Consider the following 18,793-nt stretch of genomic DNA (forward strand, 5'->3'; position numbering starts at 1 on the left):
CTTTGCACTTCCAGTTGTCTGAGTCAGTGGTTCTCAAACTCTACCAGGCATCCGAAACGCCTAGAGGCTCAGCGAAAGATTATGAGTCCCCACACCCCGAGGTTTTGATCCAGGAGCCCTAGGTGGGGTGGGGCAGGCCGGAGAACCAGCATTTCTAACAAGCTCCTGGTGGATGCTGATGGGAGCAGGTCCGGGCACCTTGCTTTGAGAACCATGGATATAAATCTTTTCTAAAGGGAGATTCAAAATGAATCAGGACCAAAGAACTCCTCTTGGAGCCTTTTAGAAAAATGGTGGCAAAATACACAAAGCATATATTCACAAAGTATTCACTTGCATAGCTTGGCTGCATTCAGGACCTTCACACTGTTGTGCGACCATCCCCACCATCACCTCCAGAACTTTCTCAGCTTCCCAAACGGAAGCTCTGTGTCGATGAAACACTGACTCCTCACCCCTCCCCCACCATCTACTTCCTTTCTCTATGGATCTGACTCCTCCAGGGACCTCAGGTGAGTGGAATCAGACACTATTTGTCCTGTTTTCTGGCTTCTTTCACTGAGCATCGTGTCCTCAAGGTTCATCCATGTTGCAGTGTGTGTCAGAATCTCCTTCTTTTTAAGACGGAATCATATTCCATCTTATGGGTAGACCACATACGTGTATCCATCATCTGTTGATCCCCTCCCCTCTGAGTTGGCTCATTTCTAACAGCTAAGCTGGGGGATCCCTCCACCTGATCCTGGGTCCTGTTCTCTACGTCTTCCCTTTTCTTCATTTGTCTCCTTGTTTTGATAGAGAGGACTTCTAGGCTCAGAGGGTAAAGCATCTGCCTACAATGTGGGAGACTCGGGCTTGATTCCTGGGTCGGGAAGATCCCCTGGAGGAGGAAATGGCAACCTACTCCAGTACTCTTGCCTGGAAAATCCCATGGACTGAGAAGCCTGGTAGGCTACAGTCCATGGGGTCACAAAGAGTCGGACATGACTGAGCAACTTCACTTCCACTTTTGATAGAGAATATTTTAGAAGCATCTTTCTGAGCCCTGCTCTGCCTCGCTGTTTCCCCTTCATCCCATCGCCCAGCACCCCAAAGCCCAGTCTCAGCCTCCCGCTGACCTCGCCAGCGACCTGACAGTGAAGAGAGGGGTCACGTGTCTGGAGTTGGACAGGCCTGGGTGGAAACATCCCAGCTCCGACCTACACCAACTGGGTGCTCAGATCCCCCACCTGCCTCTGAGCAGAAATCATTAATAATGAATAAAACTACTAATAGCAACACTTATTATTCCCCAAACCATGACTTCAGAATGCATAACTGCCTGACCATGGCACTGGTGAGCTCACCACTGCCCTTTAATAATATTATCATTCTTAACACAATAAGAAAAGAGGCTGCTTCACGACGAGGTATTTTGTGTGATTCCACACATGTGGCTTCAGCCCTCTGGGCTCCTGTTTCCTCATGTGTGAAATGGGGATGATAATAGTTTCCATCTGGTTGATCAATATTATCAAGTATTTATCGTCTTTTAGGTGTAATGTTTTGTGTTAGGTAATGGGGATAAAACTCAACCTTCAGAAAACTAAGATCATGGCATCTGCTCCCATTGCTTCATGGCAAATAGATGAGGAAACATTGCAAAAAGTGAGAGACTATTTTTGGGGGGCTCCAAAATCACTGCAGATGGTGACTGCAGCCATGCAATTAAAAGATGCTTACTCTTTGGAAGGAAAGCTATGACTAACCTAGACAGCATATTAAAAAGCAGAGACATTACTTTGCCAACAAAAGTCCATCTAGTCAAAGCTATGGTTTTTCCAGTAGTCATGTATGGACATGAGAGTTGGGCTATAAAGAAAGCTGAGCACCGAAGAATCGATGCTTTTGAACTGTGGTGTTGGAGAAGACTCTTGAGAGTCCCTTGGACAGTAAGGAGATCCAACTAGTCAATCCCAAAGGAAATCAACCCTGAATATTCACTGGAAGGACTGATGCTGAAGCTGAAGCTCCAATTGGGCCACCTGATGCAAAGAACTGACTCGTTGGAGAAGACCCTGATGCTGGGAAAGATTGAAGGAGGGAGGAGAAGGGGATGACAGAGGATGAGACGGTTGGATGGCATCACCGACTCGATGGACATGAGTTTGAGTAAGCTCCAGGAGTTGGTGATGGACAGGGAAGCCTGGAGTGCTGCAGTCCATGGGGTTGCAAAGAGTTGGACACAACTGAGCAACTGAACTAAATTGAATGGGGATATAATAGTAGTTTTAAAAAAAGGAAACAGGGACTTCTCTGGTGGTCCAGTGGCTAAGACCCCATGGTCCCAATGCAGGGGGCCCGGTTTGATCCGTGGTCAGGGAACTAGATCCCACACGCCTCAACTAAGACACAATACAGCCAAATACATAAATAAATAAATTTTTTTTAATTAAAAAAATAAAAATCAGGTCTCTGACTTTGGGGGATATTGCATAGCACTGAGCTCGACACCTAAGAATGTTGTTATTATTCTGTATAACTAATTTTTACCACATTACAAATACACGTTATGTATCATAAATATCTTATTGTACTTATTAATATTACTTGTCATACTATATCACTATTTAATAATGTTAATATATCAAGCAACCCACTCCAGTATTCTTGCCTGGGATAATTTCACGGACGGAGGAGCCTAGCGGGCTACAGTCCATGCTGTCATAGAATCGCACACGACTGAGAGACTGAGCACTACGGCAGTATTGGCAGAAATGGCGCTGCTCTTCCATTCTCTGGGCGCGTGAGGGCGCTCGTGGAGCTCCCGGGGACTCTGACGCATGCAGGCCCCGCCCCCGAGTCCCTATTGGCGATGCGCGAAGTGCGCGATGGCGCAGCGCCTGGCCCCGCCCAGGGCCCGCCCCTCGCTTCCTGGCCCGGCCCCCTCCCTCCGCTCTCCAGCCGGCGGCGGTTGTTGTTCAGCGGCGGCGGCCGCAGCTCGGGTCGCAGCCTCCGGCCGCCCGGCCGCCCGCCAGCCCGCCGGCGGGTCCGCGCGCGGCCATGGAGCTGGAGGTGCCGGACGAGGCGGAGAGCGCCGAAGCCGGGGCCGTGACCTCAGAGGCGGCCTGGGCGGCGGAGAGCGGCGCGACAGCAGGTAACGGTTCCGGACCTTCCTCCCCTCCCCGCTCTCCGAATGGACCCGCCTGACCCCCCTGCCGGGGCCCAGTGGACCCGTCCGAGCGCTGGAGGGGCGTCGGGACCCGCTGCAGGAGGGCCGGAACGTTCCACTCGGGGGCGCTCGCGGGGGGGATGGAACGCCCCACTCCGGGGCCAGGGGACGTGTCGTCTGGGGCCCGAGGGAGGACGGAACACCCCGCCTCGGTTGCTCAGGCGTGGCGCCGCCCATTTCTGGGGTCCTTGGGGAGGCTGTGGGTCTGGGGGCGGGGGTGGGTGCAGGGCCCCATTCTGGGAGGCTGTGGGTGGAGCAGCCCCGGTTGGAGGCGCGCGGGGAAGATGGGTCCTCACCTCTGGGCGGGGGGAGGCGACCCCCGTTTAGGACGCGCCATGGGTGAGTGGGTGCCCCGCCTGCCTCCTGCTGAGGGCGCTGGGGGACGACATCCCACCCGGTCTTGTGAGGGGGCTGCTCTACGCGTGGGATTGTGGAGTGGCCCCGTTCCGGTGAGGAGCCCTGCCTCCAAAGGGTGATGCGGACCCTCTGCTCCCGGCCGCCCACCTTGCTAGTGTCAGCTCCCGGGCCTCACCTCTTGCCCTGCAAGCGGTCACCCTCTGGGCCCATCTTACTGGTCGTGAAGGGCAGGGGCTGCTGTGGTGGAAATGGGGGGTCTCGAAGGCCAGCCGGGTCAGCCTCCTGACTACCTTATCATTCTTTGTGGAATTCACCAGACCAGGTTTTTAGTTCACTGGCCGTTCTTTCCCTTCCTGGGCCTCGGTTTACTTGCTCTAACAGGAGGGGGCTAGGGGTTGACATCTCCAGACACCTTCAGTGCCAGGGCTCTGCAAGCAGGTGGGGAACAGGAGAGCCCCCAGCCTTTTCCCTGGATGTTGAGAGGGGGCTGCCGTGCTCTGTAGGGGGTACTGCTTTCCCCTGCCCCTCTCCTGGGCCTGTATCCCTCGCCCTTCCCTAGAGCAGGTTTGGGGAGGGAGGCGGCCTCACCCAGCCCTGCGGGCTCCAGGCCGAGCCCAGTCCCTGCCTGGAGGGGCCGGTTCCTTCTTGGTCCAAATTTCAGGCTCCCAAGTACGAAGTTTCCGGATCAGCAGAATTCTCCATTTCCCCCTCCCTCCCCCCGAGGCAGCCCTCGCTGGCGAGTCCCTGTGGACGCCCACCTGGGGCACCCATCCTCCTCCTCCCCCGGGCCTCCCGTAGCTTCCGTGGCAGGCGGGAGATACTGCGCTGCCCGGGAGTTGGGAGAAATGTCTGGAGGAATAGCAGGAGCAGGGAGCAATCTCCATCCCGCTCCAACCCAGCCCGGTCTCCGGAGCACTCCCACCGCTCCCCTTCCTGCTACCATCTGGAGCTGCATGGTGGATGACCCCGTTCAGCTCCACCATCCGGCCCCCACGCCCTGCTTCTTTGCTGGCAGCGATGCTGTGGCTCGCCAGCACCAGACAGTGGAGGGGCCTGGCTGAAGTCCCTTCTCAGCCCCCTGACCTCCACCAGCAGTCCTCTGCCCTATATGGGCAGAGACAAAACAGCCTAGGACGCAGTGACCACAGGAAAGCCACACAGCAAACGTCTGTCTTATCAGGGGCTAGGTGATGGGGTCAGATAAAGTTCAGGCCCTGGCTGTGGTTGGGTCTGAACCCAGGGACTTGACCAGTGAGACCCCTCCCCCCGACCCCCGCCTGTCCCCAAACCCGCAGAAACCCCACTCCCACAGCTGATGGCTTATTTCACTCACTGTAGGGTCAATAGCTCCCTCTCCTCTGCTGAACCCATTTCTGTTAAGTTTGGGGAACAACTGTCCACGCCTTTCCTGCAGCTCACACAGATGCGTAAACACACAGCTGGGGCTGCTCATTCACCAGGGCGTTTGGAGGGTACCCTCACACCTTGGCGCCAGTGACAGTTGGGGCTGGAAAATTCTTTGTTGTGGGGACACCATCCTGGACACTGTCGGGGGAGGAGCACTCACTTGATGCCAGGAGCCCCCCAGTCGTGATGACCACAGACCTCCTCCCCCAATATCACCCGTATTCCCTGGAGACGCAGCCACCAAAGGTGAGGCCTGCTGTACTTCCCTTATCATTCTGTGCCTTGCTGGCTTTTTTATCCACAATATGATCACCCCCCCGACTCTCCGTCCCCACGTTGGTGTCAGTTCTTTTCAGAGAAAGAGAATACAGTGCTGTGATTGAGAGGGCGGAAACTAGCTTGCCTGAGTTCCACTCAGGTGCTCTGTGACCTCCAAGGTCAAATGCCTTGATCTCTCTGAGCCTCAGTGTCCCCATCTGTAAAATGGGTCCACGCCGCCAGCAGTACCTGAATTAGCGCATCAGCAAGTGGAGGGTGCTTGGGGAACTTTAGCAACAGCCCACGCTGGTCAGGCCTTACTGACTCAGGGCCTCCTGGTGGGGGACGGTTGGGTGGTGTCTGGAGCGGGCTTTGTTGTCACAGCCATACTGCAGTAAGCACCCTTGGACGTGGCCTGGCGCTGTGGTGCTTTCAGCTCTAGAGGTTGGAGTCCCTGCCTCTGAGTGGCTGGGTCAGGGGCAAGCAGGTTGACGCTTGGGGGCTTTGTGAAGAGTCCCGGCAGGGCTGAGAGAGCCTGGCTGTCTGTGTGCCCACAGCCTTGCTAGCTCCGCTCCGGATGTTATCGGTCTTGGTCTCTGGGGCCAATCTGATGGGAGTTAAATGTTGGTGGTGTTTAGAATCTGGTTACTTTAAACACCTGGGTTCCCAAGGCCTGGTCCAGGGAAGGCCTGATAGGGTTCTCTACTGGCTCTTGGGGGCTGTGTGGGATGTCTGGCTCCAGCAAGGATCTCAGGGAGGGCTGGGCCCTGTGGGGGCCCATGAGCTACCTGTGGGCTTCAGCTGTGCTGTGGTCTGGTGCTTCTGAGCTATTTCCCTCCTGCCCTTCTTGCTTCCATGATATTTCAGAACAGTCAGCTTCGTCCCACAGACCCCCAACCCCTTCCCACGTCTAACTTGGTGGCAGATTTTGTTGGCTTTGCCTCCAAATGGACTGAAAATCAACCCACTTCCCCCCACCCCTCTGCCTCCGCCTGGTTTAGCCCCATCCTCATGGCTGGCCTGATCTGTCTCTTCCTGTGTTCCCTGCCACTCAACTCCAGAAGGCTCTGCCCCTCCTCTGCCACAGCCCTCCAGGGTCCCACATCTCTGGGGAAAAAGCACAGATCTTCCCCAAGGCCATGCATGTCCTGCCCTCCCCTCTTTCCTCTTTCCCCTTCTCTCACTCTGTAAAAGATCCCCAGGCCTCCACCCTGCTCCTCCAGCACACCAGACCCAGTCCTGCCCCAGGGCCTTTGCACCTGCTGTGCCTTCTGCCTGGGATGCTTGTCCTCCATATCCCTGTCTTTGCTTCTGGAGCTCTTCCAAGTTTTTGCTATGACATCTCCCCTTGGGCTTCCCCTGATGGTTGAGGGGCCTGAAGGAGGGGCAGGAAGCCAGCAACGGCCCAGGCAAAGGCCTGAGTGGCTTGAAGAGCAGTGGGGGCCATCATGGCTGGGCAGATGGGGCCTCCTCATGAGGCTTCCTCTGCAGCTGCGGGTGGATGGTAACCTGGGGCTGTGGCCGCCCTTGTCCCCTCACTGACTCAGCTACAGCCTTTGGAGGCAGAAGGGTCCCAGTTCTAATCCCACCCTGGCCCCTTTCTAGTGACGTGATGTCTGGCACTTGGTTGGCACACTCAGTCCCTTCTGTAAAGCAGCCTCGGGAGCTAGACCATCTTTGCCAGCTGGGGACCCTCTTCCTTGGTTTCTCCATCTGTGAAATGGGCAGATGACTGTGCCTTTCTTGGAGGGCTGGGCCAGGCGGATTGGCCTGTAGAGCCCTGGTAGGATGGATGGGGACCTGCTCAAGGGACCACTTCCCTCAGAACCTGGATGGGTGGGGCCCATGTCCAACTGGGCTCATGGGGTCATGTGGTTATCTCTCGCCCTGTGCCTGGTTGTGGCCTGTTGGACATTCGTGGAGGCTGGCTGGGGGTGGGGGTCAGGTACCAGGGCTCCCTCACCCTCAGGTTGGTGGGGGTTAGGATGCCATGGCAAGCAGGTGAGACCAGGGGTCGTAGACTGAGGCCTGAGTCCATCCCACCTGCCGGTTTTTGTCTGTCGCGTCTCGTTGGTGCTTGGCCATGCCCTGTCACTTGCCTGTCGTCCACAGGGAATCCAGCTACAGCGACAGAGCTGAGGGTTGAGATGGGCTCGTGGCCTGTGAAGTCGGGGACACTTGCTGACTGGTGCTCTATGGAAGATGCCTGCCAACCCCTGAGTCAGGCCACGCCAGCTCCAAGGGAGCTGTGAGGGTAGTGAAAGGGGCCTTATGGCCCCAAGGGGTGACCAAGACCTGCTGCCTTAGAGCTGTCAGGGAACAGGTGACCCGAGGGAGAAATAGGAGCCATGTCAAGCATGTAGGCAGGAGATCAGCTGTGCAAAGGCCCTGAGGCAGGAATGAGCGTGGTGGGGACCCGGCCTCACTCGGGTTCTGGTCTGAGTCCAGTTAATGGTGCTGGCAGGTGTAAGCAGGGTGGTAAGTCACACTCCAGAGTGATCACACTTGGGCTGCTTGGTAGGGAGAGGGCGATGGGGCCAGGGGCCTGGACGGGGGTCTTGTGGGGGTGGAGAAAGATGAGGGAGTCTGCACCCTGGAGTTGATGAGGACAGATAGGGAAGGGCCCAAGAAGGAGCAGGTCTGGGGGTCCAGGCTCTGGCAGGCTTGTGCTGATGGGGGAAGGAAGGGTCTGGTGGGCTTCCCGGGATTCCCGACGCAAGTGGAAGCCCATGGGACCTTGGGTGGGGCGGCCTGTGGCTTGGCCTGACTTACTCTTGCCTGGGCCGAGGACTGTGTACCTCTCTCTACCTCGCAAGGTGAGGACAGTGGGGTCCCAAAGATTTGGTAGGGCAGGAAGAGGTGGGACCCACCTCCCCTGGCAGCACTCATTAAGTGACAGCATTTACCAGCCTGGGGGCTGAGGATCAAGAGCTTCTGGACTCCAGGCCCCCGTGTTTCCCCAGCCTGCCGCCCCGGCCCAGCCCCAGCCATGTCACCACTCATAACAGTCCAGGTCAGAACCCTGCTGGGAATTTCCAGGCTGCTGCCAGTTGGCTGCGGGGCTTGAGGTGGGACCGCCCACATTGGGGATTACTGACTTGGGGATTAGTTGAGGGGCCCCTGCACTAATTAGGCACCACCAGGCCGCCTGGACAGGTTAGGGTCCAACCTGAGGAACCAGATGCCAGAGCCAGCAGGAGGGCATCTGGGGACCTGGCGTCTGGCTCTGACCCAGGAAAGGGATCCCAGCATTAGTCATAGTCGCGCCTCACTCAATCACACACTCATCGTGTCCATATGTGGGCCTTGATCCTGGGGGCCAGGGATGTCCTTGAAAGTTTGAGGCTGTGGGATGCAGGGCAGGTGTTCGTGTACACGTGGGTGCTGAAGAGTGGCTGGGCCAGGCACTGGAGCCAGCCCAAATGAGACAGTGTGGTCCCTGTGTGGGGGGGTGGGGGTGGGGGGTTGCCAGTGGGGTGCATGCAGACAGTAAGTAAAGGAGGAAAAGAGGTATAATGCTGCCAAGGGGAAGAGAAGAGCAGAGAAGGGGAGAGAAAGGACAGGGGTGTGTACTATGGAGTGTGGAGAGGGGCTTCCAGCACGTGCAAAGGCCCTGGGGCAGACCATGTTGGAGGAACATAGAGGAGGCTTGTGTGTCTGGAGCAGAATGGGGAGGGGAGGTCAGGGAGGGGATGGGGCAGGTTGTGCAGGACCTGGGGGAGGACATGGGCTTTTACCCCAGGGAGTTGGGAGCCCTGGAGGGCTGTGGGCAGAGGAGGGGCGGGCCCTGACTTTGCTCACAGACTAAGCCACAGTGGGAGACAGAATGTGGGGAGGGAGGAGGGGGTGGGGTACCAGGGCAGAGGGGACTGTGCAGGTCATGGTGTGTGGGGCTGGGGCTCAGGTGGAGGCAGGAGTGATTCAGAGTAGATTTTAGAAGCCAGGTTGACAGGACTGATTGAAGGGTTGAGCATGGAGGAGCAAGAGACAGAGGGGAGTAGGGGGTGACTCCCATGTTGTGACCTGCACCCCAGAAAGACAAGCTGCCTCGTCTAAGGTGGCAGACGGGGTGAGAGCAGGTGTGGGGGATGGTCGGGTACAGTGTTAGTGTGAGACACAGAGAAGTGCTTGAGGGCAGAAGACCCAGTCTGGAGCCCGGGGGTGGTGGGCAGGTGGCTTTGGGGTGGGGAGGTGGGGGCGAGACAGGGCCAGGGCCTCCCTGTGTAGAGTGATGACCAGGCAGCTGAAGTCCCTGTTTGGAGACACGTCTTAGCGCCTCTGGTAGGACATGGCCTTTCCAACCTCTGACCACTGGAGGGAAGGTGACCAGGGAGTGGGCGCAGAGGATTTGGGGTCCCAGCAGCCCCGGGAGGCTCATGGGGGAAGCAGGATTCAGGCTTGCCTTCCTCTCGGGGTCCCGTGAGGATTAGATGAGCCAGCCCACAGGAACTGTCCAGGACAGGGCCCAGCCCTGGAGGTTGGTGGCCCAGGGGGCACCTACCAGGGCAGAAATCTGAGTGGGCTGTCTCTTGGGTCCTTCTGCCACCAGCCAGGGGCTGGGATGGATGTGGAAAGAGCAGGGGCCTTTATCGGGGTGTCCTCAGGATAGGAGGGACGATCAGGGTCAGCACCCTGAGCCAACTTAGGGTTGACTGGTTTGATGGCGGTGGCTCTGGGATGTGGGGTGGGCCCTGACTGGGCCAGGCCTGGCCTGGCCGGGGGTGGTTAGGGTGGGGCCCCTGGGCTTGTGTGTGAGCAGGATGAGGAGGGGGAGGGTGTGAACCATGGTGGCTTGGTTTGCACAGCACACATGTGCTCATGGGCAAGTTGTTTGTGATCTGGGAGTTGGCTGACTCAAGGAGGGACGGTCCCCAGGTCTGCAGGACCCCCAAGATGTTGGAGCATCGTTAAGATGCATGTGGTTAACCCCAGGTGAACTGTTCTGAGCTCCCTCCAGCAAGGGTGAGAGCGCTGCACCTCGTCCATTTCTTCCGTCTGTGCTGAACTTACACACAAGGGGATGTTTTGATGTAGTTGCAACTTGTATATATATCTCTCTCATACTAATACATATCAAAATTGAGTCAGAGAAAACATGAATCAGAGAGAAAGGTTTTCACGTATTGTTTCATCTTAATGTTTCATCTTCATTTTGTTGAAAATGTATCCTGGGACTTCTCTTGTGGTCCAATGGTTACGATGCTGCACTTCCATTGCAAGGAGTGCAGGTTCGATCCTTGGTCAGGGAACTAAGATCCCATATGCCAAGTGGCATGGCCATAAAATAGGAAAAAAAAAAAATGTTTCCCTGCAAAAGGAGCAAAAAAACCTGAGATAAAGGGGCCTACCCACCGAGGTCAAAGATAAGAGAGTTCTTGATACCTCTGACCATAAAGAGAGTTCTCGGGCCTCTCTGCATCCTGTCTTGATTCCATACTCACAGACCCTTTTTCCCCACTCACTCCACTCCTGCATTCCATCCTGCACATCTCAGGACTCTTAACTCACTTTCTGGGAACTGCGTATCAATTGCATCATGTGTTTCCCATTTTCAAAGTACATATCAGTCTTTTATTTATTGATCTGTAGGAGCTTTTTATATATTATGGAAGGTTTATTTATTTTTTAAATCAATGATACAAGTAAGTGCAAGAAGCGTCTCCCCATCTTCTCTTACAGTGATTATTGATGCCGGGCAGATATTTTGTTTTCATGTGGTCACATTTATCATTGTCTCTCTTTCTATGGTTTCTCAGGTTGGTGAGTGTGTCATTTGTGCTGAGGTTACCGTTAAATTCCTCTAGTGCTTCTATAATTTTACTTTTTCCCCTTGATGTTTAAATTCCTGTTAGATTTGGAGTTTATCCCGGCATGAGATGTGCAAGGGTTTAATTGAGCAGAGTGCTCCCGGGCAGTTCTGGGTCATCCCAGCCCCTCTTCTGGATAATCTGCTTTCCTCACGCTGGCAAATGTCACCTCGATCACAGGCCAGACTCCGGCGAGTGGCTGGTCTATTTCTGGACTTTTATTCGATTCCCCTCATCTGCCTCTGCCTTCATGCAGAAGTCATGCCTTCAGCTACAAGTAATAACACGTTTACCAGGAGAAAAGCTGCAGTGAGACCTGCAGTTGGTGGAAAGTGAGCATTTGTTTCTGTCTCAACCCTGCATCTCTGCAGAGGCAATGACTGTCTTTCTGGGTATATTATTATCCTTTCAGCATTTTACTTTGAAAACTTTGAAACCTTCACAGGGTTCTGGGGACATTCTGGCGACACCCACATTCCCTCTGCCATGAAGTCCAGGGGAAGGAGGACACGCAGGGCTGGGCTCCCTAGGGCTCTGTCACCCAGGGTCACGACTGATCCCCACGCGGCCTGGTCTGACGCCAGCTGTTGATTCAGTCAGAAATGCAGAAAGCCCGGCGCTAAAGAGACCCCACGCCTTACCCTTGTCTGTGGTCTGAGGGCTGAGCCCAGCAGGCAGGGCATCACCTCACTGGGCACGTGGGGAGCATCCTAGGAGCTCGCTGATCCGCATGTACCTGGGAGTGAACGTGTGAGTTACAGGTACATTCCAACCACTAGGTAGACCTGCACATGGGGAATCTGTGAGTAAGGAGGACGGAGGAGGCCGGGCTGTGTGTCCCATGAACAAAGGCTCCCTGAGCCCAGCGCAGGGTCACGTGGAGGAAATGGAACATGGGACAGGATTCAGTTCCATGAATTAACTCAGGCCGTCCTGCGTGGTAACATCTGCTTCCTCCCTGGGACTCCATCCAGGGTCACACTCAGCATTTGGGGTCAGTGGGACCCTCTGAGGGCCCCTCTGTGACCCTAACCTCAGATGACCGCCCATACCCTGCCACCTGTGGAGCCACCGGGCATGTGCCTGGTGACCCTGCCCTCCTTCAGGGAAGGGAACCTGTCCTCCGCCTGCTCCTCCAGGAGGCCCACTTGATTTCCCTGGCCAAGGCCGCTCCCACTGCCCTTAGGCCTTTCACGTGCTGGCCATGTGGTGACCATCCACTACCCTGTGGGTCATCTCTGCCTGAGCTGCAGGCCCTGAACTCTGGCAGCAGACCTGTGCTTGGTCCCGATGGCTGTTCTGCTGTCTGTGGCACCAGGAGTGAAGGTTCTGGAACCTTCTTTCTCTCAGGGCCCGCAGAGTCCTGGACGAACACCCCTGCCCCTGCCCCCTTTGCCATCCCCGGCCCTGTCCTGTGCAAGGCTTCCTGTTTACCACTCTGGAGATGCTCGCTCCGTGCACTGAGACGGGGGGGTTGCAGTGTGGGCTGCTGGTCAGGACTTGGCCCCCACCTGCATGCTCCCCTCCAGCCACCAAACCCTGTCTGCTGTTCCTGGAGAGCGTCCCATCCCCTCGCCACAGGGCCTTTGCATGTGCTGCCCACTGCATCCTCCCCAGCCTCCCTTAGAAGTCAGCACTCATGATTTTTCTCTTCTGTGAAGCTACCGTGTGTTTCTGGCACAAAACACAGATCTGGCTCCACCCTCAGGCCCACCCCAGGCACCTCTCTCACCAGCAACCCCCATCTCCCATGCCCTCCGCCCCCGCCCACAATGCAGGGACCCTGGGTTCAATCCCTGGTCAGGGAACTAGATCCCACATGCCGCAGCTAAGATCTGGCACAACTGAATAAATAAATATTGTAAAAATACTTCATTGCTTAAAAACTCTACTGGCTACTTGAGCCTTTAGAAAGTAGTAATCATTTTGCAGTGGTACTGTCAAAGATCACTTACGACAGATCACTGTACCAAGCATAGTAGTGATGAGGTTTGACACGTGAGAATTAACAGAATGTGACTCAGAGACTTGAAGGGAGCAAATGCTGTTGGGTGAACGACGTTGGCACACCTGCCCAATGCAGGGCGCCCGCAGACGTGCAGTGTGAGAAGCACGCGGTGTTTGCCCCGCGCAGTGAGGCAAGATTGGGCTGCAGACCTGTCTGCACCTAGGCGTTTTCCTAAACACTTTTTTTTGGGTAACAGCTTTGTTGAGATAGAATTCACATGCCACTGGGTTTACCTATTCAAAGTGTGTAATTCAGTGGTTTCACTATATTCACAGAGTTGTGCGGCCATCACCACAGTCGATTTTAGAGCACTTTCATCACCCCAAAAGGAAACCCATCCCCATGAGCAGTCACCCTCCATCCCCTCCCCAGCCCCTGACCACCAGGAACCCACTCTCTGTGTCTGCGGATCGGCCTGCTCTGCACTTTTCCCGTCAGTGGAGTCACACCCTGTGTGTCCTTCCGTGTCTGCTTCTCTCACTGAGCACCGTGTTCTCAGGATCTGCCCATGTGGTAGCAAGTGTCAGGGCTTCTCTCCTTCTCGAGGCCAAGTGACGCTCCCAGGTGTGGAGGGACAACCTGTGTTCATCCACCCGTCCGTGGGCATTCGGGCTGTTTGCACCTCTCGGCCCGTGTGGCTCCATGTACAGCCCTTATGTGGACACGGGTCCTCGTGTCTCTTGGGCGGACACCCAGCCTTGGGGCTGCTGGGTCCGATGGAAACTCCGGTTACCCTTCTGAGGAGACAGCGCCCTGTCCCCACTCAGCTGCACCTGTCCCCACCCCATCCTCATCGTGGGGTGGGGCTGGCGCGCACCATGGTCTCCAAGTGTGTTTCCCTGACGGTCGGTGAACATCTCTTGCCTGTTGGCCATTTATGTTTCCTTTTTGGAGAAATGTCTGTTCAAATCCTTTGCTTCTTTTCTTTTTTCTTTCCTTCTTTTTTTCTTTTAAGTGTTTTTTTTTTTTTTTTTTTTTTTGATGTGGACTATTTTAAAGTCTTCCTTGAATTTGTTGCAACGTGGTTTCTGTTTTATGGTTTGGTGCCTTGGCCATATGGTATGTAGAATCTTAGTTCCCCGGCCAGGGATCAAACCCACACCCCCTGCATTGGAAGGCGAAGTCTTAACCACCAGGCGCCACCAGGAAAGTCCCTGCTTGTCTTCCAGTTGGGTTGGTTTTCATTTCATCGCTGAATTTAGACCTTCTTTCTATGGTCTCGACAGGAGCGCCTCCTTGGGCAGATGATCCACAGTGCTCCCTCCTGTTCTGTAGGTGGTCCTCTCACCTCCGCAGTGGTGCCTATGGAAGCACAGATGTATTTCATTGTGACCAGGCCCCATTTCTCTCTTTTCCTTGGCTGCTGGTGGTGTAGCCGAGAAATCTCTGCCTGACCTGGGGTCATGAGGATTGACCTTGTTTTCCTCTGAGGGTTTTATGGCCTTAGCCCTCGCATTCATTTAGGCTTGTGATGCGTTTGAGTTAATTTTGTGTTGCTGTGAGCGGGACCCCAGTGTCTCCTCTTGTCCAGTTGTCTTGGTGCCCTTATCTCCTGGTCTCCGGTCACTGGGGGGCCAGGACAGATCCCAGTCTGGGAAGAGCTGCAAGTGGACGCTAATCACCAACCACTCATGGGTCCGGCAGTGACAGATGTGGCAGGGCCTGCCCCCTCCCTGCCCTCACCTCTTGTCGCTCACTCTGTTCCGGCCTCAACAGCCTCTGGCTGACCCCCGGCTCCGCAGTCCCAGTCCTGCCTCAGGACCTTGGTGCTGGCTTCTCCTGCTGCTGGGAGGCTGTGCTGCTCTCAGATGGCTGGTTCCTTCCCAGTTCTTCTGTGGATGCAGTTGTGGCTCAGGCTGGAGTCTGCTGTCTGATGTCAAATGCGTCCTCCTCTCTTGGTCCTGAGTGGCCTCTGGTGAGTGACCTGGCCTCTCCGGGCCTCGACCTCCACATCTGCTGCGTGGACGTGATGATAGCGCCAGTCCTGTGGGCTGATGGGCAGTTTCAGTGAATCAGCAGCGCTGGCTTCATCGCACGGCCACGCTCAGCAGTAACTGTTCCTGGGCCCTCGTCCTGTTGCTCCGGCTGCTCCCCGCGGTGACCAGCAGGCCAGAGCTGGAGGCCCACACGGCAGGCTGTACCCCGAGGCTCCTGCCCCTCTCTGCGCCAAGCCTGCCTGCCCTGGCCCAAGACCTTGACATGATTCCTGGGGTCACCACCAGGGAGAGAGGGTGGGTGCTGGTGTCTATGGTGGTGCCAGGTACCTGCTCGTGGGCTGCAGGAGATGTGACTGCTACCCACTAAGGGAGCAGCTGCTGGAGGAGCAGTGGTACAGGAGAAGGTCTAAACCAGGCAGGGTGTGACTTATGATCAGCGGCAGGGAGTGGTGTCAGGGGCCAACTCCAGCCAGTGGTCAGGGAAGGCCTCTCTGAGGAGGTGCCATTTGATCCAGGCCTGATCCGTGAGCTGGGGCAGAGTGTTCCACACAGAGGAGAAGCATGTGCAAAGACCCTGGGGCAGGACTGTGCCTGGCACGTGTGGGGAACAGTGAGGGGGCTGTGTGGTGGGAACACAGGGAATAAGGGCAGGAGGAGGAGGGGGGTGAGGGCCGGAGGACCCACCATGTGGACTGCTCTCCGTCTGCTCTTCCCCTTTGTCCTCCAGGGGCCATGTGGAGACCAGGCAGCACCCATTAGTTACTGCCGTGTAACATTATCCCAGAGCGTCATGGCTTAAAACAGCGAGAAACACCTGTCATCTCATGCTTTCTGTGGGTCGGGAATCCGAGGGTGGCTTAGCACCACACCTCGTGGCTCCATCTCTTATGAGGTCGCAGTGAGGCTGTGGGCCAGGCGGGAGGAGCTGCCCCCAGGATGGAGCCTCCATTCCCTCATGTGTAAAATGGGACGCTCCTAACACCAGATGGTCAACACTGAAATCAGATTGATTATATTCTTTGCAGCCAAAGATGGAGAAGTTCTGTTCTATACAGTCAGCAAAAACAAGGCCGGGAGCTGACTGTGGCTCAGATCATGAACTCCTTATTGCCAAATTCAGACTTAAATTGAAGAAAGTAGGGAAAACCACTAGACCATTCAGGTATGACGTAAATCAAATCCTTTATGATTATACAGTGGAAGTGAGAAATAGATTTAAGGGACTAGATCTGGTAGAGTGCCTGATGAAGTATGGACAGAGGTTCGTGATATTGTACAGGAGACAGGGATCAAGACCATCCCCATGGAAAAGAAATGCAAAAAAGCAAAATAGCTGTCTGTGGAGGCCTTACAAATAGCTGTGAAAAGAAGAGAAGGGAAAAGCAAAGGAGAAAGGGAAAGATATAAGCATCTGAATGCAGAGTTCCAAAGAATAGCAAGGAGAGATAAGAAAGCTTTCCTCAGCGATCAATGCAAAGAAATAGAGGAAAACAGAATGGGAAAGACTAGAGATCTCTTCAAGAAAATTAGAGATACCAAGGGAACATTTTGTGCAAAGATGGGCTCGATAAAGGACAGAAATGGTATGGACCTAACAGAAGCAGAAGATATTAAGAGGTGGCAAGAATACACAGAAGAACTGTACAAAAAAGATCTTCACGACCAAGATAACCTCGATGGTGTGATCACTCACCTAGAGCCAGACATCCTGGAATGTGAAGTCAAGTGGGCCTTAGAAAGCATCACTACGAACAAAGCTAGTAGAGGTGATGGAATTCCAGTTGAGCTATTCCAAATCCTAAAAGATGATGCTGTGAAAGTGCTGCACTCAATATGCCAGCAAAGTTGGAAAACTCAGCAGTGGCCACAGGACTGGAAAAGGTTGGTTTTCATTCCAATCCCAAAGAAAGGCAATGCCAAAGAATGCTCAAACTACCGCACAATTGCACTCATCTCACACGCTAGTAAAGTAATGCTCAAAATTCTCCAAGCCAGGCTTCAGCAATACGTGAACCGTGAACTTCCTGATGTTCATGCTGATTTTAGAAAAGGCAGAGGAACCAGAGATCAAATTGCCAACATCTGCTGGATCATGGAAAAAGCAAGAGAGTCCCAGAAAAACATCTATTTCTGCTTTATTGACTATGCCAAAGCCTTTGACTGTGTGGATCACAATAAACTGTGGAAAATTCTGAAAGAGATGGGAATACCAGACCACCTGACCTGCCTCTTGAGAAACCTGTATGCAGGTCAGGAAGCAAGAGTTAGAACTGGACATGGAACAACAGACTGGTTCCAAATAGGAAAAGGAGTACGACAAGGCTGTATATTGTCACCCCGCTTATTTAACTTCTATGCAAAGTATATCATGAGAAACGCTGGGCTGAAAGAAGCACAAGCTGGAATCAAGGTTGGGAGGAGAAATATCAATAACCTCAGATATACAGATGACACCACCTTTATGGCAAAAAATGAAGAGGAACTAAAAAGCCTCTTGATGAAAGTGAAAGAGGAGAGTGAAAAAATTGGCTTAAAGCTCAGCATTCAGAAAACGAAGATCATGGCATCCGGTCCCATCACTTCATGGGAAATAGATGGGGAAACAGTGGAAACAGTGTCAGACTTTATTTTTTTGGGCTCCAAAATCACTGCAGATGGTGACTGCAGCCATGAAATTAAAAGACGCTTACTCCTTAGAAGAAAAGTTATAACCAACCTAGATAGCATATTCAAAAGCAGAGACATTACTTTGCCAAAAAAGGCAATCAAGGCTATGGTTTTTCCAGTGGTCATGTATGGATGTGAGAGTTGGACTGTGAAGAAAGCTGAGTGCCGAAGAATTGATGCTTTTGAACTGTGGTGTTGGAGAAGACTCTTGAGAGTCCCTTGGACTGCAAGGAGATCCAACCAGTCCATTCTAAAGGAGATCAGCCCTGGGATTTCTTTGGAAGGAATGATGCTAAAGCTGAAACTCCAGTACTTTGGCCACCTCATGCGAAGAGTTGACTCATTGGAAAAGACTCTGATGCTGGGAGGGATTGAGGGCAGGAGGAGAAGGGGACGACAGAGGATGAGATGGCTGGATGGCATACCAACTGATGGATGTGAGTGTGAGTGAACTCCGGGAATTGGTGATGGACAGGGAGGCCTGGCGTGCTGTGATTCATGGGGTCGCAAAGAGTCGGACACGACTGAGCAAATGAACTGAACTGAACCCCTGTCTCATCAAATGGGGCTGTGTGGTCACCTTGGCTCAAGGGACCTCAAAGTGCAGGAGTCCCTTTGACACCCCTGGAGCCCAGCCAGGCATTGGGGACCTGGCTCAGCTGCCGACTTGCCAAGGACTTTGGGCGGGTTGAGGCCCTTGGATTCTGGAAGCCCCCTGGGAAGTGGAGCCTGGGACTGAATGTGAAAACAGCCCCACCTGGCTGGCAGCACCACCCCGCCAGTGACCAGGGGTTTCCAGCCGTGGCCCCCACCTCACCCTGAAGGCCTTGTCTGCTGGAAACCAGTATGGCATGTGTCGTCTGGTGCAGTGTGTGTCGCCCAGCGCGGGCTGCCGGAAAGTAAAAATACATCTGGGAGGAAAACTGGGCCAGGAAGCCTTGTACACCAGCCCTGAGACAGCACGTGGCCCTCCACTGGGCGCCTGCAGGGTGAGTGGAGCGCTATCCCTGGGCACTCTGGCAACTGTCCTCCAGTCTGGCCCCTGTCTGCTGTCCGCCTCCTGAGCACTGGGCCCTGTGCCTTGGTTTCCCCTGGGGAGCCCCTGCCCACCACCCCAGGCAGGGTGCTGCAGCCCTAGGTG

The 18,793-nt window shown here is 54.6% G+C and overlaps 1 protein-coding gene across 4 annotated transcripts in view; it reads left to right on the forward strand.

The window, feature by feature from the left end:
* The first annotated feature begins 2,949 nt into the window (after positions 1 to 2,949).
* The window catches only part of PIP5K1C (phosphatidylinositol-4-phosphate 5-kinase type 1 gamma), a 47,819-nt gene continuing 31,975 nt past the window's right edge, over positions 2,950 to 18,793 (forward strand). For all 4 annotated transcript variants that reach the window (XM_055547196.1, XM_055547178.1, XM_055547188.1 and 1 more), the window contains exon 1: positions 2,950 to 3,136. In XM_055547196.1, coding sequence (XP_055403171.1) covers positions 3,043 to 3,136 — 94 coding nt within the window. In that variant the 5' untranslated portion in view covers positions 2,950 to 3,042. The remainder of the gene's footprint in view (positions 3,137 to 18,793) is intronic.

The sequence above is a fragment of the Bubalus kerabau genome, chromosome 1 (genome assembly GCF_029407905.1).
Source record: "Bubalus kerabau isolate K-KA32 ecotype Philippines breed swamp buffalo chromosome 1, PCC_UOA_SB_1v2, whole genome shotgun sequence".
Lineage (NCBI taxonomy): Eukaryota > Metazoa > Chordata > Mammalia > Artiodactyla > Bovidae > Bubalus > Bubalus kerabau.